Consider the following 25,290-nt stretch of genomic DNA (forward strand, 5'->3'; position numbering starts at 1 on the left):
GTGTGAAAAAATCTATTGTGGCTGTGAACTGTCATCTGAATAAAAGGTCTATTCAGACTTTAATACAACACCGTTATGAGGACAGTGTGTGAAAGTAGTTCTCTTTGGGCTGATTTGGATTTAGCTTTAAGAATGTTGATATTGATCATTTGACCAATTAATCAAAAGGTCAGTCACCACTGCAGACATTTATAAGCTTTTACTGTAGTGTTGTTAACCTCCAGGAAGATCACAGATTAAAAAGATATACAGTATACATGTATACGCAAATGGTAAATGCTGTCTGTGCCTTTTGACCGTGATGTTTGCTGCATTGGATCATACTGGACAACAGAGTATTGGGCAACAATGTGTAGTTTGAGGCTTTCTAGGGTCAGGAACTGTTTGTCTTACTCCTTTAATGTCATGGGACATAACAGCAAAGCATGATGGTCAGTTGGTGTCACCGTTGACCCCTGTGCGCCTGCTTAGGCTCCTGTGTGATAATTGCTGGCCTCACTCCGCTCTGTAATTTATTCCTCAACGGGGAAATTGGTCTTTCATGCTGCAGAGGACCTGGGTGCATGCAAAGATGGGCTGTAGAGGCCCGAACACCCTCAAACGCCCCTAATTTTGCCACATTTGCAAACACACCAGACAGCCATGTTTCTACTGGAAATAGGACTTCATGGCCTTTAAAAACAATATAGACTGATTTGAAAGTGCTCCGATAATGGCCGCGTTGGCCGAGGGAGTCGTTTAGGGCCAAATTGCTGCTTGTGTCGAGCTTTGGTCCGTAATTAGGTCAGAATGAAAACGCTTGTATTGTGATGTTGGCCCATGAGGTCCAGCGCAGCCCCGGTGTCAGTGTTTAGAGTGTATCCATGTGTGTCTGAGTGACTCATTGAGCCCCTGTAGAGCTGTTGAGCTGTGAACAGTGAGGGAGCACCGTGGGCCAAGCTCATTCACAATCTCGCGCTCTTATCAAAACATGTTTATTGTGCTGTAATGCGACGCTTCGCTTCCATAGCGTTCGCCCCTGTGACCCTGTCGGTGCTGCAGCCCTGAGGTCGGACGGGCTTAAGCACAAACTCCACGTACCTGTCCTTCTTCCTCCTTCACTAACCCCACCCCTCCCCGGCTTCCTCCCCCCGCTGCCCCTCCTTTACCTTCCAGTTTTATTGATCATTAGCTGATGTTGGGAAGAGAGAGAAGTTTAATTAAGGAGCCAGACTGGTCTGTCAATTCTGCTCAGCGCTGCATGGAGAGCACCAGACCAAGCAATGGCCCTAATAGGGCTTTATACTGTAAACAACACGCGCACCTGGACAGCTGAAGGCCCCGGGGAGTAACAGGAGACAGCTGCTGTCGACAAGTTAACATCGATAAAGAAAGGAAGTTGTGTGTTTAGAAGATGCAATGTGGCTAAACAAAGAGACATCAAGGAGGAATAAATACCACAGCACATAGTGTTTTTACAGTACACGGTTTTCCTTTTCACATCAAAAATAGAAAAACTCCAATTTCAGTTATTTCGCTTTTTGTGTTTAATTGAATGAATTCATGTTCAATCTTTGGATAGGCTTTTGGATTATATTGAAATCTGGATATATAATTTTTTTCATATGAAAAAACATATTGTATGTTATTTCATCCTTTATACGTAATCTCCAACATAAAACATTTTAAGACCTCAGTTAAATTAAAATGACACCTTACAGTACTTGCCTCTCACTCAACGGCACACGCCATGTTTGCTCCATGCTTAGCATGCAGCTAAATCATTCTTAAAGGATTAACCCTTAAACAGGCTATGTTTTTAAAAAGCGCCCATAAAAACACAATAGTATCCATCCATGCATCTTCAGCTGCATTATGCAAACAGTATATATATATACTGTATATACTGTATATTTGTATTGCTAGAGACAAACAGGTCCAAGTGTGACGTTCTGCAGGAACAGGCTCTACATGTGAGTCAGCAAACACTGCGGCCTCATGTAATGATCAAGTACTGTAAAGTATGAACAGATTCATCCTTTGGGGGCACGTACTGTACTAAGCTCCACAGATTCTCTCAAATCTGTGGACCAATGTGTCCAATGCTGAAGTAGATGCTGAAGAAGTCCCAGTGTGGCTTCTTCACAAGGGGACGACTTATTGGACTGGGACTAAAAATGCCTTAACCTGAACCCGTTTTATGATGGTATAGGCACATTTGGTCCGAGCATTAAAGTAGCTGCCTCCGTGTCTTTACTCTGCGCTGTGCTCTGTCATCAGTGGCAGATGTAGAAAATGTACATGGCAGTAGTTTTACAGTAGTGGGCTGGTGAGGGGCAGTGATGTAAGGACTTCCTGTGCGTGAAAGCCACTGTGCAGGTTTGCTGCGGTTCCAATTTAACCAGGCTGAAGCAACGATGGTATACAGTATATTAGTGGTTTGCTAGCAGACGCTGTGACATGTGTCTTGAACTACTCTCCTGTATCCCTTTGTGGCATCCCAGCGTTCTGTTGCCTCCCTGTGTGTCTGCATACCTGCCCTGTAATGAGAGACGGTTCCGAGTTGATGCTTCCTGTCCCCACGTTGGCGCAGACGCTGCTCCGCGGCCTCAATCGATGAAAACTATCAAAACATCTCTGCCGCTGCCCTCTTGTTGACTCTGCGTGTCTCTCGTCTCTCCTCCAGAGAAAGTCAGTATGCTGTCAGCATTGATCGCTCCCTTCAAGTACATAAGCCCTGGGACCAGCGGCACCGAGGACGAGGACAGTTTAAGTAAGCCTTTCTTTCTTTTGTCTGTTTCCACTCCCCCAGTAGCAGGTCTAATGTGGAAATGATATCTCTACAGTTCACATCACTAATTATTTGGGAAATGGCCTATTTTAATATGCACAGGTGTCAAATTGTGTGATGTCTCATGAAAGTAAGCTAATAAATGTTACATTCCGAGTTTAAATGTGTCATTGCATGCTACAATCTGCTCCAGACCATCACTTGCTCCCAGCTTCCATATTCACCATTAACATTCTTGTGGCAGGATCGGAAAGCCCTATTTTGTTCGTTCCCCATCAGAAATGCAACACGCCACCACTTCCTCGTAACTAGGTTTGAAGAGCGTATCACTGCTTTTCAGACTTTGCTCTCACAGAGGATAGAAGTGTGAAATAAAGCGCACTACAGACATTTCTCTCATCCTTTCTCAGAATGCCTGCCCCTTGATGCAGTTCCCCACCCCCTCCCATTACAAATAGGATTGATGCTTTGCATTGGCCACAGGGACCAATGTTTCCCACTTACGACACAGATTCAGAACCAATTTGGAGGCAGATTACAGAATGATTTGGCAGATAACATCGCCATTTTTAGGGGATTTGGATTTAGATTTTAAAATACTTACACATGGAGCCCTGTGGTATGAAGTGGGCTCAGCTCAGGAGATGATTGTACATTTGTTCATTACCATTTCATTGTGTATCAAGAGGCTCCATCTGCCTTGAGAGATTCTCTTTGATTCATTTTGTTCGGCTAGGATCAATGTGATTGCCTCACAGTAATGAATGCTTGTGTTTTGAGCACTTTTTTGAATCACATTGCTGTTTTGACTGCAGGTACCAGCAGCGCAGAGGTAAAGGAAAATCGTAACATCGGTAACCTGGAGGACCGCACCACGGGTTCCCCCGAGCGCCAGTCGATTTTCTGCTCTGACTCGCCAAGAAGCGGCAGCTCAGGTATGAAGAGGAAGCGGCCGCTGGAGGAGGACAACAATGGCCACTTGTGCCAGCTCCGCCTGATTTATAAGAAACTGTCCTGGTCTGAAGCCCCAAAGAATGCTTTGGTGCAGCTCAATGAGCTCCGTCCAGGTCTGCAGTACCGCATGGTGTCCCAGACAGGCCCCGTGCACGCTCCCGTGTTTTCCATTGCCGTGGACGTGAACGGGTTGACCTTCGAGGGCACGGGTCCTACAAAGAAAAAAGCCAAGATGAGGGCGGCCGAGCTGGCCCTGAAGTCCTTCATTCAGTTTCCCAATGCTCCTCAGGCCCACCTAGCCATGGGAAACATTTCCAACCCTTCGGCTGACTTCACCTCAGACCAGGCCGACTTCCCTGACACTCTCTTTAAGGAGTTTGAGGCTTCGCCTTGCTCCGATGGCCTCTCGCTCTGCAGCTCGGCAGCTGAGAGCGAGCTGATATCAAGCGAGCTGCTGAGGCATGGGCGGCTGCTGAGGCACACCTTGGACCTGATGGTGCAGGCTCAGCGGAGGCTGGGTGGGATTGTTTCGCCTCTAGAGGCCCCCAAGAGTCCGGTGTCGCTGCTGAACGAGCTCCGGCCTGGTCTTCGCTACGCCTGCCTCTCCGAGAAGGCCGAAGGCCGACGACTACGGAGCTTCGTGATGGCGGTCCGCGTTGACGGGAGGATATTTGAGGGCTGTGGTCGCAGCAAGAAGTTGGCCAAGACCCAGGCAGCTCAATGTGCTCTTCAGGCCCTCTTCAACATCAGGACAGCTCCGGAGGGGACGAGTGGCCTCAAAACCAGCAGGAAGAGTTGTCCTCATTTACCCCAGGTGAGCGCAGACACATAAACAGCTCCGGTTTTCTGCTAAGCTTCTTTGGCAGCCACTCCACTTCCTACAGGGGCCTGTAATGACCAAAACAGCAGGCGTGCAGTGAAAAGCCAAACACCTTCCAACAAGTAATTAAGGAGAAAAGAAGACATGAGCTACAAAGAGTGTGGCAGGAAGAGTGGCAGTGACAGAAACGTGTAAGCAAGCTGCCACTGACCCCGTCAGGACCAGAACATGGAGCAGAAATATAAATCACACGTTTGTGTTTTCTGGAGTAGACAATATCCATTTGTTGGTCTATTTAAATAGAAAAGCATGTAAATGAAGCTAATTATTGTTCTTGCACCACTGACACAAGCAAAATCTGCTTCACAACCCAAACATTTTTATTTCCCACAGTCTTGTGTGTTTGTAGAGCTGTAATTGGGAGGGTTCTGTAATTTTGGAAAATCTTCTGTTTTCTCATGTGTGGCATCACAGTGTCTACAAACATTAATTCAATCTGTTGCCCAAAGGAGACAGAAAAGCAAAGAGCAAATCGACAAACAAACCACCGAGCCCAATTCCGTGCTCATTTACCCAAATATGGAAATAGCAATCAGAGCGAGGAAACTAGTTTTGGGAGGTACTCGAGGAAGTTGCGGAGCCTAAAGACACGGTGGCTGGGCCGGCTGCCACTTGTTGACAGCCATTTGAAACTTCATTTCATCTGCAGAGGTTGATCTGAGGTAGCTACACCGACTATTGTGGTTTAGAGGAATTAAACATGTATCTTAGTGGCCAAGGTCTCCGACACACTGGCAACTGTAACTCAAGCTTATTATTTCCTGTGTAAATCGAAACCTTGAAATCTCTGGAAAGAGAAATGAAAAATGAAGCCGTCAACATCCAACAGTCCTTTCTCCCAAGTCTTTTCTCGACGCTTTCTGTCACCATATTGTGCTTGTGTGCATCCTGTAGGGTACGCATCATATTAACATTCTTTTCCAGTCTCAAAGAAATAAACTGGCGCGAATGTCCTTTCCCTCGAGTGCAACATCTACCCGACAAACCTGCATGTTTGCCTGGGAGAAACTTTTTCTCTTTCTCCCTGCTGCCACGGTGTCTAAAAGGATTTTAAGAGGATTTGCTTCACCCGTTTAGTTCCAGAAAGCACTCCCTTGCGGAATTTCTTGAAAGTCAGGCGTGCCGTCTGCCACATTCTGTTTTCACCAGGACAAGGACGAAAGCGCGCACGTAGCGGCCCACGCGTGCATGCATGTACGAATAGAGCGGCAGAGCTGATCGTGGGGTCTCGTCTCGGTGCAGAACCCTCGCGCTCGTAGACGCTGTGTTCACATGTGAGCCGCGTCTTCTTGCCAGGCGCTGATTGCATGGGCAGTGGTTGACTGGCGCAGATGCACTGCGTGATGTGGGGGAGGTTGCCAGCTGTAGCCTGGGGGTAATGCAAACGTTATGGTGCCATGCCAGCGAACACGCGCCAGCGCGGGCTGTTCGCCTCCACAGCGCTCCCTGCTCATACCTGTTGCAATATGAAGATTTGTGGAGAAGTGTGGTCTTGTACAGTCTGTGTGTATATAATCTTATCTTGGTTTTCAGATAATAACGATAGAGATTTTAATATTCTAAAACTATTTCTACTACAACTACTTTACAACTAAAATTGTGTGTTTTACTAATGACTAATATTTGCATAAAAACTAAATACCTCTGAAAGCTGTAGAATAAGAACTGAGCTTTAGAAATGGGCTTTTAGAGAATACCTGGTTTGTTCAGACTTGAATAACTAAAAGCAAACACAAGGTAAGAAAGACTGGAGACATTTTCTGGACATTGTAATATGTCAACAGAGTGGAACATAAGGAAGAGGAGCCTGCAGTCCTTCAAATTTAAGCCGAGCTCTCCTCTAAATGAAATATTCAAACTCCCAACATGGTGTTGAATTCTTCTCAGACCTCCCTCCTCCCCTCCACGAACATACAAGAAATAATACGAGGACATTGACAGGACAAGCATACTAGTGCTGACTTTTCCCACAGTAATACAGGCTATAATTCATCCCTCCTACGCTGAGGTCTATGGAAATTGACTTTAACAATCACACTACAAATGAGGCACTGGGCCACAGTGTGCTTGACATTAAAGAGCTATTTATCTTCCAACAAGGACTTAAATTTTTTATTTCCTCATTTAACCTTTATTTATCCAGGGAAATCAAATGAGAATGCGTTCTGCAAAGACATCTCGTCTTACACTGACTTAACCCCACTGATTCATTCCTGAGAGATGCTCCGTACAAGCACACTCATCTACATTTAGCCGCTCTTTTATCACTGTGGGGAATGAACCGCGTTGCTAAACAGAACATGTGCTGTCGTACAGTAGTTCAGGGAAATGCTGCTAGTTACCTGATCTTATATTCTATTTGATAACTTGCAAACCCCTCATGGTATCAGTAAATATTTCACAAAATTGGGGAATAGAAAAGTGACCAGAACCCAAGTGCTGCTGTTTCCTGTGATCTAGAAAAGTCCTGCTTGTCTCGTTAATGAGACGACTTTATCTGCTGGGTAGGTTTTTCATAAGCACCTTATTCATTCTTACTGTATAAGGACAGCTTTCTGAAGGGCAGTGCAAGGAGCAGTGGATTGATTGTGTCACACTATCGTTGTTTTTTTCATATTCTATATATAGTAGCTTTAACAAACACTCTTGAGTTTTGTCAAAGAATTATTATTTTAAAAGCTGCATATTGCTGTAGTCAAGTGCTGTAGATACTCATCAGTACATCAGCCCATCACAGGCCACCATCTATCCATGTGGTTGCATTGCTTCCAGTGTTGTACTTCATGGTTATGGAAGTTTTATGTGTTGTTGTTGTGTGTTGTATGTAAGAATGTATGAAACCTGCCTGAGTGGCAAAAGCCAATTAGATCTTGAGGATACGACATGGAAGACAGGATGTGACATGTACAGTCCTGTACAGATTAGATAAACACTTGTTAGAGCCTGAAAGGCAGCACTTTCAAATTGTCTGAACTAAACCGGGAGACCCATTAGCTACCAGCAGCGTTTTCTGAAGGTGAAGGTGTTACAAACTAGGCAAAAACCACTACTACTGAGGACCCAAACACACGACTCTGGACAAGAACATGTAAGGAATAAATAACTTAATGAAAGGTTAATAACAAAATCCTTTAACAGGGACTAAAAATCATTGCAATGTGGGAAAAAAATAGACAAAGGTAACAACTAAAAACTAATCATCCATCACAGAACAGAGACACACAGAACCACGATAGGCAGGAAAACGTTGTCAAACAAACCAACAAAGACTGCACTTAAACAATGACACTGACTACGAGACAGGAAACAACCAGGAGGTAATAAAATCCACAGAACAAAAACCCAAAGCGCCCCCTGCAGGCTGGAGGAATGAACTGTCCCAGAGGGAAGAGTTTTCAAGACAGAGCTTCCATGAAAAGCTGGAGTTTGTGAGGAGACGTCCTTCAACCGCACATTTAAGTCCTGCATATTCGCAAAACAAATGCTAAGAATCTCCACTCTGCAGTAAAACTTTATGGACTAATAAATGACCGACAGAATTTCCTTTTATTTATTAATTTTGACAACATAATCTTAGTTTCCTACTCTCACTGTAACTGTGAATGCAAGCTTATTGATTTAAGTAGAAGTGTATTGTCATATTGATGCTGCTGTGCTATTCTTCAGTTATTAAGAACCAAGTAGGACGTCCCTGAATGTGTGAAATGCACAGCACGCATCCACCAATTCCCACCCTGGCTTAACTACTGTTCTTGTCTTCATTGGATATTGATCAGAACATGCAGCAGGACATGGCACCTCGTTACGGAAACAATAGTGAATCATTGCTCTGCAGTAAAACAAGAATGTAGCACTGACATTAGCAGGAATAAAAGACATGCTTGTGTCCGAGGTTGCATTACCATGTGCTTCTCCTTCTCTTGACTCCCACCTCACTTACAGTAATCATTTTTGTGTAGCTCCAAATCTCAGGGTTACATTTGCCTCAAAACATAACTTTTAGTGTTTATTCTCTATTAGTCAGCAGGAAGCTGTTCTTAAGTTTATTCCACAGCACTGTAGTTACAGCAAAGCGTGTTTCCCCTATTAAAGGCTGCACAGTGAAGTGAGAAAGTGCTGGAGTAATTCTGACACCCATTTTACCAAGTGGAATGATTACCCCACTGTTCAGACCTTGATTGGCCACTTAATCTCCCCTCGCCGCTGCCGCCGCCACGCGCTGCTCTGTTGCCAAGTCAACTGAGACTGAGAATGGTGTGCAGCCCTGGGAAGGTAGAGAGTCAGCAGGTCCACGTGGAAGGACAGCGCAGAGGTCAGTGGTCAGGACACGGGCTCTGCTGCCTCGGCATAAACCCATTCAAACAGGAAAATGTGCTTAATGAAGGACGGGGTGCATGAAAGGCCTGATCACCCCATCTGCCTTCTTTACTATTTATATATAAATGGAACATCTAATATTTAAAATCTTCATCATATCAGCTGTGAATGAAAGTGACTCCACAGTATATCATCTTTTAGTTCACTACAGCCCTGAATGATTTGATTTAGTTCCCCGAAACGTCTCATAGAGAAGGATACACACTGGTCAAGTGGAGTAATTTCCCTGCCTCTGCCACGGCAAATTGAATATGATTTCAGACACGTGAAGGTGACCCCTGTCAGCTGCTGAACCTCACGCAGATTGTTTTCTTTGTCTAATCTCCCTCACTTCTAATCTGTCTCAATATAAACAGCTGTGACAGGCTGATCATTAATTAATATTGCCACAACAAATTAGCGACAGCGATCGCTGGGCCAAGCACCCTGTCTAAGATAGATATCCACCGAGTCGGGCAGAGCAGGGGAGAGAGAGAAGGTGTGAACAACACATTAAAGAGGAGTTGATTAACAGCTTCAGAGACCTTGCAGATACTGTTACAGCCTGGACGTGTGGACAGTGGCAGCCACAGATGCACACGTAGTGACAGCCACTGCCGCAGACTGGTCTCTGCAGATCAACTGGGATTATCACCATGCGTAGTTTGGTGAAATACCTGCAAAAGTCATGTCGAATGCTTTGCATCATGTCAGAAAGAAAGAAAGAACGAATGTAATTAGCTGATGATGTAATTCTGACAGATGAAATGATCACATTATTTGACATTAGTTTATTATGAATAATATCATTCACCTTGAAATTATAACCTAATTTAAGCCATTACAATGTAATAATATTAGCTTCTTAATAGTAATAATAAAGGGGGCGATAGTTTAGCATCTAGAGATGACTAGAGAGTTCACACGCACGTCCATAATAGATCTCATCACAATTTGTCTCTTAATGTACAGTAATGTCAGCAAACAGGCCTCCTGCCTCTGTAGCCACTAATCTAACTAAGCTAATCAACGGACAGTAAAGAAAATGCAGCATTGGAGAGAGTGCGTGTGAAATGATCAACAATAATGTTTCCCTTCTCGGAATGTGTGCAGCCTGTGCATGGAAAGGTTAGAATCATCCTCACCTGTCTAATATGTATGCAAAATGTGACCTATGAGGCTGCAGGCTGTTAACTCTAATGTACCGTGTCAGCATTGCTGCTTTTTAGGGAAAATCCCTTCGCAGGGATGAATTAAAATGAAGTTGGTTGGGTCAAGTCACCTTGCGTATACAGTAAAACGCCCCTGTAATCTATTCCACAGAAGCGTGGCGCTCCCTTTCTGTTCCTCTGCTCAGCCTACAGTATCCTCAGCCAGCGCCGCTAAGTCCTCATTGTTTGTGACAGACCTTCATTCCTTCCCCCTGCACAGACCCTAGCTGTGAGCCAAAGCATGACTATAATCATTTCTGAAGAACCTCTCACACTTCATTAAAAGCATAATCAAGTTCATTACAATTTCATAGGCGTTCAGGTACCAAATGGCTTCCGATAAATCACAGCTAGTGGTCCAGTGTGGCTGGCATGTGTAGGATTATCTCTGGCGCTCAGGCAGTGGAGGGGGGGGGGGGGGGGGGGGGGTCTGGAAGTCTGGCCTTTAAATGACCTTCCAGCCTGGAGCAATGGACTGTCCTGTCATATGTGCCCGATGAAGACGCGCACGTCCTCCAATCAGGACGCATCAAAGCCGAGAGGTCATGAAGATGACACGGTGACAGCAGACGTGGTGCCAAGAAGAAGTAAACACATGACAAATGAGATGTGGTCTCCGCTGTGTTCGGCTCCATCCCCGCCGGCCAACAGAGGGCGCTGCCACGAGAACGCGACCGCATGAAGACGTGAGGAAGTGCTTTTGTTTTAGCACGTCCTCTCCAGGTTCTCTGGCGTCTGGAGAAGTTTATGTAACCTGCAGACACGATGTGGTACAAAAACGGCTGACAGGTGTAGAATTCATGTGTTCTATCGTTTCTATTGTTCCTCTTGGGACTTGTCCTGTAATTCCTAATGAAGTCACAGTTTAGCTGTGGATCCTGGCTCTGACTCGGGCCTCTTTGCTTTGGTTTAGTCTACAGACCTTCTCCAGACAGAAGAAACAAACATGCACAACTGTCTGGATCATGTTCTTATTCCCTAATTTGTTTATAGACAACATTTAGTTATTATATGCTAAACTTCAGAGTGAACTCAGTCTTTTCTAGCTCTGGAAGAGAAAACTAAAAGTTCAAATGTTAAACTTCTCCCCTAAAGAAGCCCTGGAGCTTTGTGGTAGCTAAAGCAAAACTATACTGAGGAATTAATCTGCTGTTAAATGCCATTCTGCTGTTTATCACTGTCTGTGGCTGCAGACCTGCACAAATAAAACCATGAAAGTCTCTCATATGAGGATAATTAGTAGAACCCTGGGAATAAATGTAGGAACAGTCGTACTTTTTTCCAAGTAAACAGGATAAGCAAAACATCTGTTCCCTCTGTCCTGCTCTGTGGGACTGTAGCTGGCCTCCCTTGGGGAAAGAGAATGGGAGAGTCTGAAATAAGGTCTATGTCTCAGTGCGCACACTGTCGGCGTGGAGGGGGAACGGGGGAAAGAACGGGCCGGGGAGGCATGAGGGGCAGGATGCGGAGGAACCGAGGGAGGTGAGGATGGATGGAGTGCAGTGGGGGGAAGAGAGGAAAACCTCAGCGGAACAAAAGACCTTCAGGATTAATTAGGCGTCAGATTGGTTGCAGGGCACAGTGGAGGGAGCGAGAGAGCGGCTGATATATATAGAGGTGAGGAGAGAGTGAAAGTTTAGCATTCAGGGAAGATCTCAAGTCCTCAGTCCTCATATTTCAGCCTGCCTGCCCATGTGTATACAACAGGCATCTAGTTAAGGCCTGCGCTGCGCCTGGAACCACTGTCCACTGGGTTATGGATGGAGCTCCGTCTTCATCTTCATGTATTTATCCCACTGGGCAATAAGGAAACACAGAGGTCACACATGGGATGCATAATGCTCACATGACGGCTCTGTGTGTGTGTGTGTGTGTGTGTGTGTGTGTGTGTGTGTGTGTGTGTGTGTGTGTGTGTGTGTGTGTGTGTGTGTGTGTGTGTGTGGTTCCCATTATTTACTCCAACACCACCACAATGCAAGCCAGTGAAATTAAAGTACAAATCCACAATAGAGACCTGAACTGCTACTGAACTCCATTTTCTCAGCTCTTATCAGAAGATTTTTTTTTATTATGCAAGTCACAGGCATCACCTCTAAATTTGAGAGGTGGACCCAAAGCTGCCTGTTAATGCCGTCTCCGTTGTCATTGTCACAGAGGGCTGTTTCTGGGGCAACCTTTGATGCCACGTCTTCCCCTCTGATACAGGAAGTGCTGAACTCTGCATACAGATGTCAGGCAGGCTTGCTCTGAGTCATAATATCTTTGCCCAGAAGCCATCTCCTTGTGCAGCACTTTGGCAGATCAAATAAGAGCCATTCCGGAGGCTACAGCAAATCATGCCCCTAGAACATTTGTACCAATCATTCAAACTATCACAGAGGTGCCTCGCACATACGTCGTCTGGATATTCCAGCAGCGTGTTTAGAACAAAATCCTGTGGGTAGATGGGCTGATTAGCCTTCAGATTGGCTGCACAGAGCAGCCATAGTGCTTTGACAGATTGTGCTATGTGGGAAAACCTCCACAGCTCACAGTATGAATAGTTATCATATGCTTTAGTCAGAGCTGAAAGGAAAAGTTTTTTTTTTTTATTCCGTGTGACTTTAAGCCTTCAGACTAAAAAAGTTTGACCCAGCTCAAAGCTCTTATCCATCACAGTTGGTAAAAAGATGATGAATTACTAATAGTGCTGGCAGACTTGTCCTCACTGTTGAACGCACACACTCTGACTTTGAATACATTTCTTGCCGTGCTTTCGCACCTGCTCGTACGTCAGCAGGTACATAACAAATCCATTCCCGCTGCCGCGCTTCCTGTTTCTGCATTTCGAGGGCCGGCGTTGCACTCTCTCCTGTGCAGAATGATGAACTAGCGCCGTTCGTGCTGATGGAAAAACGGAGCGCCGCAGTTGTAGAGAGTTCCCTGCACTAAAGGCGTAAACAAAAGGAGCTGAGTGATGTAACATTCATGTCATTTATCGTCAACTGGAACACGTTTGGCAGGAATAAGCAGTACTGTACGCCACACTGGAAAATAAACCCAGTCGACATAAATACACGGAATTATCTGTTAAATGTTTTTAGATAGAAGCTCAGAGGAGTGCTGAGTTTTGTTCTAATTAAAACATCAAACTAAAAAAATATAGTAAATACTAATCACTAAATATCTAGTATATGTTGCAATATTTCCTTTAATATTTAACACCAAGTACACCAAAATGTTTTACATTTACAAATGTTCAGACAAATGCAGTGTCACAAAGTTAGAAAACACGCTTTGATTTTTACAGTGATTAATTAAATTGATGGAAAGCTGCTTTAGTTCAACCTGCTGCTCAGTCTTTTTTTGACTGCTACGTGAAATGTCAGTTATATTGCAGTACGTACACGTGTCGGTCTCTCCCACTCGTCTTTACTTCCGCCTCCTCTCCATCGACACGTGGAGCATCTTCTCCTCAACCCCTTTCCAGAAACGCCTTTAAAGCTGGTGGCAGCTCCTCACACGCAGCCAGCCACTCGCTGGCGTTGTTATTAAAGCTTAGATGCACCAGTGCTTTGTGCAGTGGAGAAATGATGAGCTCACTGTTTAGGGGAGCGACATCAATCATGACCTACGGTGAGAACAGGAATCACTGAGCAGCTATAAGGTAATTAAAGTAATCTAGTAAAATCTATACAACATTTTGTAGTTGGCGCGGCTTCATTCAGCACAGAGCGGTGGTGTCGGTGAAGCCACAGACCTTCGCTGTGTTCTTACTGCTCTTGTCCTCAGCCTGATATTGACTCTCCTTCCACTTTATTGTCATGCCTCCCCTGCTCTGTCTGCTGACCTGCTGCAGGAGCTTATGAAGTGTGCACGCGCTCTTTAAAGGTTCGGCAAAACGGGGAGAAAAGGTGACAAAAGGGGCCGCGTGCATTTGTTACAGTCTGCGCAGTGTTGTGCTTACGCTGCAGAAGCCACGTGATGGATTTGCACTAAATGTTAAGAGAGCAGGCGGACGTGTGATTCCCTGCACGCTCGCACGGCGTCCTCATGCAGTCGTGCACATTCATTTCATCAGCCGACTGTGAAGTGTGTCAAAGCAGTTAATTCAGGATAAACTTACAGCAAACGCACATGCAGGTAACGCATGACTCCGACATCTCCAGTCCGTTTACAGTCGTCTGTCTAATCCTGTCTGACACTTCCCTGACTGAAGCCCATCCCCGCTGTCAGGGCAGGAGGGGGTCCAGTCCTCCCGTCCAGCACTGGGCCACACAGTGAGGTCAGAGAATACCCACACAGACGTGGGTCAAACATGCAAAGTCTACACGTAAAGGCACTTGTGACCTGGAAATTAAATCCAGGTTTGTGTCGCTTTTATACAATGACTTCATGACTTCTTAAAGTCTTCTTGCTTAAAAAGCAAGTTTTGTTACAAAAATTGGAAATTTTATAAGCTAAAATGTGCAAAAACATTGATCATTATCGGTCTGTGTCTAGGGAGAACAGGAAAACGACAGTATTATGTGTTGTGGAATGCACGTCCCAGTCCACCTTCACACGCCTGCACCGCGTGATTAACATAAAACCACGTCAGGCGCCTTGTTTGGCTGCCGCCATTATTTTTACCACCCTCCCTGCTGTCAGCCAGACGCCCCAAACCAACACAACACTGACATTTCCCCGGGATCCTCGTTGACTGTTGGGAATTCAAAAAGAGCACCCTAAGCCATAAATCAAATGTCAGCCGTGGTGTTGTGGTGGAACCATATCAATATCAGATGATGTATGGCTGACTGTAGGGCCACAGCAGCAGCCACGGCCCCGTCCACACTTAGTCACCAGCGGAGGAAAAGGTCAGTGGATGAATGACTCCTTCAAAAGCAAACGCGCTCACCACACAGGAGAAACAGATGCTGTGCAGCCATTATTTCTCCGAAGGCCTAAGACGGTGGCTGCAGCGGCGCCGCATCACGTGCAGCCCCTCGGCGTCTGCAGCGGCAGCCTGTTGCGTGCGTGCGGCTACGCTGCGTCTGCTCCACGGAGGAACAGAGACGCGTCTGTAGGAGCCACCGGCGTTTCCCCTCGTCCGCATCTCTGATGCCCTCGGTGAAAGGGACGCATTCAGGGTGGGAAGTCTGGCTGCTTAAACCCTGCAAAAGAGGCACAGCTGGCTGTGAGACGGAGGCGTGGCCTCTGTCACCGCGACGCAGCCGTCCTCCAAAGGTGTTATTACTTTTTTAACTGTGTCATGACTTCCAGACTGATGAATGTGTCAGCAGACACACCATACACATACACATACACATACGTACACATACATATACACATACACATACACATACACATACACATACACATACACATACGTACACATACATATACACATACACATACACATACACATACACATACACATACGTACACATACATATACACATACACATACACATACACATACACATACACATACATACACATACACATACACATACACATATACACATACATATACACATACACATACACATACACATACACATACGTACACTACACACATACACAACACACACATACACATACACAACACATACACATACACATACACACACATACACATACACACACATACACATACACATACACATACACATACATATACACATACACATACACATACACACACATACACATACACATACACATACAAATACACATACACATACACATACACATACGTACACATACATATACACATACACATACAAATACACATACACATACACATACACATACACATACACATACACATACACATACACATACACATACAAATACACATACACATACACATACACATACACATACACATACACATACGTACACATACATATACACATACAGCACCAATATGTGATTTTATTAAAAACATAACTCTTTTATGACTAGTCTGTCTCTGACTGCAGCTTATTATTATTTTTATTGTATTATGGCTCTTTCTTTATTTCATTTCTTTATTTAATAAGCGTGTCAACCCAGGGACATTTCACCTCAGCTCAGCGGAGATCGAAGTTTTTCACAGTTGTTGAGATATTAGTGATTTTTATTCGCGTCTTTCACTAGACGTCCAAAACGCTGGAACTGACTTGATTAAGTAACGGCCCTCAGAACGGCCGGGTGCAGGTTTATATAACAGACTCTCAACAGAATCTCATTAAGAATCTCAGGAACTTTCAGCAGAACACCTCCATTCACACAAATGACTGACAGCTTAGTTTTGTGGCCCAGGTGCATCTTTGATTAAAACCATGAGTCGCTCTGGACCAGTTCCAGTTCAGATTTTGTCTGTGACCCACGCTTCCTGTTGTGTTGGACACGAGCGCATTGACTCAACTCCTCTTACTGCTGATCTCATTTGCTACGGTGTGATTTTACCTGGGAGTCAGACTCTTCTTCTCCCTCTGTCTCTCTGGAGGACGGCCGGGTCCTGTTATCTTTTGCAGGCGTCCCCCCGTTGGCCTTTGGCGCATAATGTACAAAGCCGCTGGAGTGTGTTCGACACTGTGCTTGACATTATTAAATCAGTTCACACATTCAGTATCACTGCTTTTATCTCCACGCGCAGGTTAATGTGAGGAGGTTTATCTCAGCATGACTGACACGTTGACAGCCTGAACCACTGCTGTTGTTTATTTCCCCCTTCGCTCTCTGTTAACTGTTATCTGCACATTTAAAACAAATGTGAAGACATGTGCAGAAAGAGAAGGTCATTATTCTAAACGGAAAACAGGAAAACAGGAATTTAAGCTTAATATAGAGCCCAACAAACACATTCACTGTAGTGTGATGTCACTAAGTATTAAAGTATTACATCCAGTTGTGTCAGGTGATGATTTGCTTCACCCTTTGTAAAACATGACGCTTTTCTTCAGCCCTGATCCTCCGTCTCCTGTGGGACACTGCAGGATTTACCCTCTGGCAAATGTCTAGATTTGAGTCCTGCAGCAGAATCAGCGATGGCTCAGTGGAGGAGAACCTGTGAAGAAGCTGTTGTGTTCTCGACACGCTGAGGTGCCTGGTAAAGCGAGCGAACACTGACGAAGGTTATTTTGGGAGCTGGCAAACACAGTTTCCAGGTTACAACCACAGCAAACACGGGCGCCACAGATGGGCCGGGCCCCGACAGTGTCTGTGTTGTTGTGACGCACTGGGCTTGTTTGATCAGATGAAGGGAATTTAGATTGATAATGAGTTTTAGAGTCAGTCGTGCTCAACATCTGTGCTCGGTGGTTCTGTTTCAATGGCTGCCGTTCATTTTGGCTTGAATGTCAGGGTTTCGGTTCCTAAATTACTGTTTGGATTCAGGCTTGGGAGCATTAGTGGCTTTGAACAGATGTAACTAATCAGGCAGACGTATGAAGATTGCTGTGACCAAAGTTCCATTTATGCAGCATCGCGGGCTTGTAAGTGTTGGATGTTCATGAGTGTGTTCAGTCTCAGCACAAACGGGAGGTTGATGGAGGTGCGTCCGCTGACGAGCCATGACATTTAACCCATAAACGCACACAGCGACAAATAGAATTCAAATGTGATTGGATCAATATTTGATAGATGAGACCACAGTAAGTTGCATGACGCGCTGACAGCAGACTGGCTCATCCCACAACAGTCTATTACCACTAAAAACCTCCTCGCGGTCTATAAGACGCTGCCGCTGTTGTGGTTTAGTCTTTAGAAAAGGCAGCGTTTTGCAGAAGTGGCCCACAGGGATTGATTATGTCCCCAAGTGGCGACAGACTGAAATAACGATGTTCCCCATGTTTAGCGTCATCACTTGAGGAGCGCTGTCCTTTTTTGGGATGAGGCCGTCATTCTCGCGGCATCTCATCCCTGACTCTGATCTTTACCACATGCGCCAGGCTTATCGTCTCGGATCCCACCTTTTTAAGCCTAATGAGGAATCTCGGCTTGAGCTCTGCTTTGCTATTGCAGACCCGTGGTGCGGCATCAAATGTACAATCTCTGTCACCCGCTCGCTCTGGTGTTCCTCCGTGCGCTTTTATTCTCACTCTCCAACATCAAGCGTGTGGTTTGAAAGGGAAAAAGACCTCTTGTTATGATGACGACAGCCGCATGGTGCAGCCTGGCCTCCTGATCTGTCTGACAGGCCCCGCTGCTTTTACAGAACCTCAACACGCGCACACACACACACACACACACACACACACACACACTGGCTGTCTGGTCCACAGGCTGCAGGGCCATCTGGCCAATGCACATGAAAAGGTTGAACGTAGTTAGAGGCAAGGTGCTAGAGGTTTTCATGACCCTCTGTATTTCTGGACATTTTAGCTTTTTGCGGCTGCACTTTGTTGCCGTCACATGACACAATGACATCCTTTATGTCAACAAAAGGCAGTACGGGAGAAAAACCACCGAGAGACGACTGTCGCATCTAGACTTTACTCTTCCCTCCTTTGTTATACAGATATTGACGATGATGAAAGGACGGAGACAGATTCAGGGGGTGAAAGTGATGCTATGTGTCATAGAAGCACAAACAAGAGGGGAATCTGTCTCTCCATGAAGAGTTTAGCTCCAGGGGCAACGTTTCCACCAGATGAATAGGCATCCATTTTCAAAGGATGCATGCTTGGTGGCAGGAGGTGGGGAGAAGGAAGGCAGGGTTAGTGCTGATGATGGGGGTCGGGGGAATCCAGGCAGAGGGCAGACGCTATTAAAACGAATGAATTGTTAAATACCTCTATAAAGAAATATTATATATACATACATATATACATATATATATATATTAAAGACCGTTATTAAGACCGCTAGAGTAGTAAGACCGTTTTTATGCTGCCTGGGCCACTCTGCCAGCAGACGATAAGGTAGTGTGTGTGTGTGTGTGTGTGTGTGTGTGTGTGTGTGTGTGTGTGTGTGTGTGTGTGTGTGTGTGTGTGTGTGTGTGTGTGTGTGTGTGTGTGTTTTACACCCCATGTCTCACCACATGAACTGGGGTGTGTTGTATGGCAGCATATGGACAGCGTTCCAGAAAGCCCTAAAACGTGATGAATCCCGAGTCGCTGTTTTCCTCCGGGGCCGCGCCACTTAACAATAAATTATACAACGGACCTCTTTTTTCCTCCTCACAGCTCACGCACACTCGCATCCCTACAGTAGCGGCAGCACAGGCTCCTGGGTCATTCAGCAGCAGAAAACATTTTCCTGTTGACATTTTGTGTTTGTGACACAGTATTGACTTCAGAGAGAAGGCGGCAGGAGGATTGTTGGTGACATTCCTCTTTACCTTGGAGAGAGATGCTGAACTATTAACATGCACGAAACGGGGATGAGGACAAAGAAAAACATGTACAGAAAATACTTATTTATTAGAACTTCCCAAAAAAAGAACCTTACAGTGGCTTATAGTCTGCAGTGATTGTACTGAATGACTGGACAGAGGGTGGTTTAACTCAGTTCGGACATGAACATGAAGGCACCATCACCGAGGCGCCCATTAAGAAAAGTCATTTTATTTGAATCGGTGGGGTCAGAGGTCGGGGTGGACAGGTTGAATGAAGTCTCCATGTTTGTTTGAATACTTCAGCGCTTCTTCCCAGCTCCGTCTTACTGGTCAGTTGCGGCTTTGAGTCTCAGTGAGTGCAGCTGCAGCAGTTAGCAAACAACTACAGCCGCTTGCCTCCTCTGGCCTCAGGAGGGAAATTAGTCAGAACTAATGTAGGCAAGATACCAGGTGGGGTGGGTTGCATTACCCACTACAGCACTTTCTACCTAAGCTGCGGTCCAAGTGGCGCTTACATCAGCTACCTGAAATAGATCCTAGGAACCAAGCGGCCTAAAGTCGCCGTGGTGGAGCCCGACCCTGATGCTCATCCAGGAGGAAGCCCGCCTCATGCTGGCTCTCGCCTCACGGTGAGCTGCATCGTCTGGCTGAGGAGTGAGAGCCTTGGCCTGGTTTGTCTGCCACATTAAGCCTTCACACTCATCCTTGGCAGTGTGTGTGACTACTAGATGTTAAGGACAAAATTACGGGGGAAGGACGGGTGCTAGTTTGTTACGCCGTAAATTGTAGCCTTTTTCTACTGGTATCAGGTAATGTAGATTATGTTGTTTCCTCGCTCTGGCTGCCGGGTTGAGGAAATTATAGGCTCTGACTCACTCTTGGCTTCTTTGTCCTGGCACATCGCAGCCCAGCGTGAGAGAAAGGGAAGGAGACCTGACATCGCATGAGCGGGGACGAGAGACAAGGACTTCAGAAGATGGGGACGGGAAGAGGGGAAGCAAATTGACAAAGTGACAAAGAGAGAGGTGAAGGGGAAGAGAGGAGGGAGAAAAACACAAGAGAAGCGAGAGGAAGCAGGAGCGGGGCACAAAGAGCTGGGCCGGGCGCCAGGCTCCATTCCACCTTTGCTCTGCAGGTCTTTCTGAGCCACCACCTTCTCTCACCTCTGTAATGTCATCAATGAAAAGGCCTTTAGGAGGGATGGAGGACTTGACTCAGGGTTCAGGCTTTGACCGGCACCAGCTGACGCTGCCAAAGCCAAGCAGGATTCTGTTGGAATTAATTGGATGTCACTTTCAGGTACAAGGAACAGGATGGGTTTTTTTTACATTTACAGTACAGCTACAGTAATAACACTAACCTCAGACTTGGTAACTAAGAACCGGGCCTTTGTAATAGCTCCCATTATATTGCATCTGGATTTAATACATTTGATTGACAGGTCGATTCTGCTGCAGACACACGACTGTTGTTATTCAGGCAAAGAGGGGGCTCAGAACAGGGAAACTGTGCCGCAAGAACACACGTTACTACTTGTGCTTACAGTATGTATTTGGGGATGAATTGACAGTGTGTGAGCTGCGTTCGAGGCCCGACGCCAATAAACACGCTGACGAAGGTCTAAGACAACTTGGGGTTTTAGTTGCTAAAAGGACCTGATGGGTCTCCATGGTGACCTGTCTTCATTAAATCCTCAGCTTCTTATTACACACATGTTGCGCGTCAGACTGACGCCAGACTCACTGTACTGTACTGTACGTGCATATGCCTGCACACACAGACAGAGTATTCAACAGCCCTGACAAGGGCTTAATGTGCAATATGCTAACTAATGGAGTCGCTCCCACCCCTCTTTGTGTCGCTTTGCCTTTAATCTCTCTCACTCGATGCTTCTGTCACCGTGGCATCTGTTGACGCCCGTTTAGCTACTGGGGTCTCAATCTGTGCAAAAGGCCCGGGCTGCTGCCACTCTGTTGCCATCTCCTGGTGATGCACTTATCTCTACAGTTGATGTGAAGGCCAACCCTGGATCTAAGCCCTTAATTACCACTGGAGTAAAGAGCATTAAAGGTTCTGAGGGATGTGCACATGATCCACCTCTTTGCAGCAGCTGTTGAAAAGTGTGGCATTAGAGCTGTTGGTTTGGCTGAGGAGACAATGAATAGCAGTGTGGGATGGATTAATTAAAGAAATGCTCACACGCTGCACGTCCTCCGACAGATCCAGTGGTAGAGTGGTGGGAGAAGCCTCAGACTCAGAGTGGTGGCTCAACTGGTTTAATCCAGTTATTTGACGCTGTTCTATACAAGTGGTCACAGTGGAGAAATATATTTATAGTTTGTTAAGACTAAATCCTTGGGTGTTCAGTATTTGCTGAGTGATGTTGTTTCTCAAGGGTGGATGGTTCCAAATGAATCACTCACATGTGCCTGATTCGTAATGATTCATCGCTTTATTTATTTTACATCTCATGGATGAGTGGTAGAATTATATTATTCACTTCAGTGTTCACAGCACTGAGCATCATCACTATAGGGACCTGCAGATAATATGTGGGTTTCTAATGTTTGTACTCACAGGTAAGTTGACCTTGGAACCAATCTAGTGACATATTACCCATCAAAACAATGTCTTCCAGCCGGTGTCAAGCAGGAATTAAGGGAGTGATTGTGTTTTGCAGGACTTTGCCGATTCAGTATTCCATTTGGTGAGGGAGAAGTACTGGTCACTGGTGGGCAGCTGCAGTCCTGCGCACGCTCGACACAAATCCCTGGCAGGCATCGTAATGACCCGAGGTATGGAAAATTTCATTGACTTTTATATTTCACTTTGAATTATTGACATGGTGCAATATAGACTCAGTGGATGAGGTATAAAAGAAAGGGAGACGGAGACAAGAAATGGGAAGGGGAAGGAATTCTGGATAGAGTATGATAAACTGAAGGTGGGAGGAGAGAGCAGGACAGCAGTGTATACCGTCCTGATGAATTATTGACTATTCGGCCTCTGTGGAGAATGAGACATTGTAGTGAGTGTCAGTCATTCCTGCTGCACGCTGGACTTGCTATGCTCAGGCAGCTTCGACACAAGTTGTAGATGCCACAGAGGGAATCTTAACTAGATCAGCTTCAAACCTAATCTGGCACCTCAACTGAGGCTTGTGACACTGTCATTTAATGTGGAAGTAGGGTTGTAAAAGTACATTAAGAGAAATCAGACCAAGACAAAATGTTTGAACACACTATAAAACTGCCCACGTGCTCACACAGCGCGTTATCTGCCCGCGAGGCTGCAGGCGCCGGCGCCGAAGGGCTCCGTCCGGAGGGATCGCTATCTGCGGCGTCCTTGGAGAGCTGCAGCTCGTCAGTTTAGACTTCAGTGGGACTGACCTAATCCAATCCACCTCCTCTCCTCTACCGCCCAGTGACTGCTTCTGTTTGTTTATTAATAGCGCGCGATATCTTCAGAGACCGAACGTGATGCCGAACGTGACGCGAACACTGGGCGCTGTGTCTCCAGCCCACGCTCTCACGCTCGGCCCCTCTCTGTGCGTCCCATGCTCCTGCCGCTGCCGCCAGAATGATAATTAAGCCTGTCTTTGGAACTTTAGACACACGCTGGACCCCCTTCGCTCGCTGGACACACATGAGCCCAGACCTGAGGAGGATTAGCCTGTTTGTCATGCGTTTGGATTAGTATTGTCTCACTGTTTTAGCTTTAGGGTGACGTGTTGTTGGCATGTTTTAAACATCCGGTCTGAGCAAGCAAAGTTCAGTGTCAGCGACTGGTGGAATGATGCGGAACCTCAACCGCTGTCAGTCAGAGTATCAGGCGCATCCACACGGAAAAATGATTAAAAATAGGAAACGCACGCTCCATCTCACGTCTTACATGTTTGTTGGAAGCATCTGTTTTTTTATTGAGAGTGGGAAGAAATACCACAGGGACTGAAGGAAAGATGAGAGCCAAGCGTTTCAAACAAGTTGATTACAAATGACAGTGATGCTATGGTTCTTAGCCCGCGTATCCATTTTCAAATAGGGATTTTTCCCTGCTAGTTATCTGCTTCTTTGCCTGCCGCAAATGTGAACGTTCTTTAATCTCATCCACCAACAAAACAGCTTAAGAAGAGGACGAAAATGGCTGTAGACGCGTTCGGCGCCTGTTTGAGAGCTTCAGTAGCATTTTACAAAGACGCCCTTATATATTCAGACTTAAAGCTAATAAGGATTCAACAGGATGCGTTCTCGCCTACTCTCCAAGTGCTCGCGTTGCGTTGAATGGCGTCCTGTGCACCCGTGGAACTTGTTGGGATGAAAGGACAAGCAGCAGATGAACCTGGATGGCTTCTACTGGCGTCTTCTGAAAGTTGACCTTAGGAGCTCGTTCCGCTTTAGAAAGAAGCCTTTTATTGTCTCCTGTGTGGTGCTCACATCTAATGGGTCGCTTATTACGCAACGTTATCACTGTATAACTATAGAGAATGAAAATGTCTGATAATAGCTGTGGGTGCCTGTCAAAAGCAGCTGCCTTGTTGGATCGGTGTAAAGGTCATGATAATGGTTCCATATGATGACTGCTCACAGCATATTCTCCGCAATCTGTCCTCGCTTTTCACTCCAAATTGCTTTTCTTGTTCAGACTTTACCCTTAATGTCTGCTGGATATTTGCTTGAGTTGATCCTATTGGTTGTGACTGACCGAGGCCCAGCTGGATGCTGGTTGGTGGTTTGAGCCTCTAGGTTCTGGCTGTGAGCGATGCAGGAGCCGGTAGAGGAGGTGCTGAATCATCACTAATAAAATATATTTCATTTTGTTGAAAGCAGTTAATTTCTGGCCAATGTTATTGCTCCCACTTTGATGTGGTCAAACACCTGAACACAGGTCTTTAAATGCTCAGATCTCACCTCCACATGAAACCAGTCAGAGCCAACATTGTCTGATATCACGAGGAGAGCTGTGTGTGTCTCGTGTGATACGTTTTGGTTTCAGGATCCATTTGCCTCCGCGAGGCCTCTGGGAGCCCAGTAATGAGGCCTTGCTGAGCTGTCACTATATTACACAGTTCCTCGTGCCATGAACGTGAAAATATAATTTATTATTAAGCTTTACACCCTGTAAACTGTGGATGCGCCTTATCTGGGCGGTGGCAGACGTACGGGAGGAGAGGAGGGTGTGGAGGCAGAGCCTGTGCAGCAGCAGCATCCTCCCTGACAGGAAGTTCCTGTTCTGCGCGTCTTCACAGACAGTCCAGTGCAATAGGCCGCATGTAGTGTAGCTGTGGTAGGGCTGGCGTCAGTCTGATGTGCTGTAGCTGCTTCATGACACCTTTGATTCAGCAGTAATCAGACATAGGTGTGTGTGTGTGTGTGTGTGTGTGTGTGTGTGTGTGTGTGTGTGTGTGCGTGTGCGTGCGTGCGTGCGTGCGTGCGTGCGTGCGTGCGTGCGTGTGTGTGTGTGCGTGCGTGCGTGTGTGTGTGAGGTGGCTGATTATTCCCGTCTTAAAGCAGCGCACTGACTGTGGGCCTCTCCATCTGTTCCATTCATCTTTGCTCATTCTCCTCCGTCTCCTTCTCCTCTCCTGCAAACTGAAGGCAACCTCGGTGCCAATTTCATGGCAGGGTAGCGAGCGGTGCAGCAGAAATTATCCACAGCAGAATTGATCCAAACAATCGCAGCGTGGAACAGCAAAAAATAAATAAATAAAACAGAGAGCAGGAGAATAAGTTTGGGAGCGTGTGTTCCCCTTTAGAACTTAGTTAATGTATGTTTGCTGTGTTTAAATTCACTGTATAAACCTCCAGAGTGAAGGCAGACAGAACTGGATAAC

The 25,290-nt window shown here is 45.9% G+C and overlaps 1 protein-coding gene across 1 annotated transcript in view; it reads left to right on the forward strand.

Annotated features, from left to right (window-relative positions):
• adarb2 (adenosine deaminase RNA specific B2 (inactive)) overlaps positions 1 to 25,290 on the forward strand; it is a 134,624-nt gene that overhangs the window by 90,212 nt on the left and 19,122 nt on the right. Inside the window, exons 2-4 of the mRNA XM_055508596.1 lie at positions 2,666 to 2,752; positions 3,586 to 4,538; positions 22,141 to 22,255. Coding sequence (XP_055364571.1) covers positions 2,666 to 2,752; positions 3,586 to 4,538; positions 22,141 to 22,255 — 1,155 coding nt within the window. The remainder of the gene's footprint in view (positions 1 to 2,665; positions 2,753 to 3,585; positions 4,539 to 22,140; positions 22,256 to 25,290) is intronic.

The sequence above is a fragment of the Betta splendens genome, chromosome 4 (assembly GCF_900634795.4).
Source record: "Betta splendens chromosome 4, fBetSpl5.4, whole genome shotgun sequence".
NCBI classification, from domain to species: domain Eukaryota; kingdom Metazoa; phylum Chordata; class Actinopteri; order Anabantiformes; family Osphronemidae; genus Betta; species Betta splendens.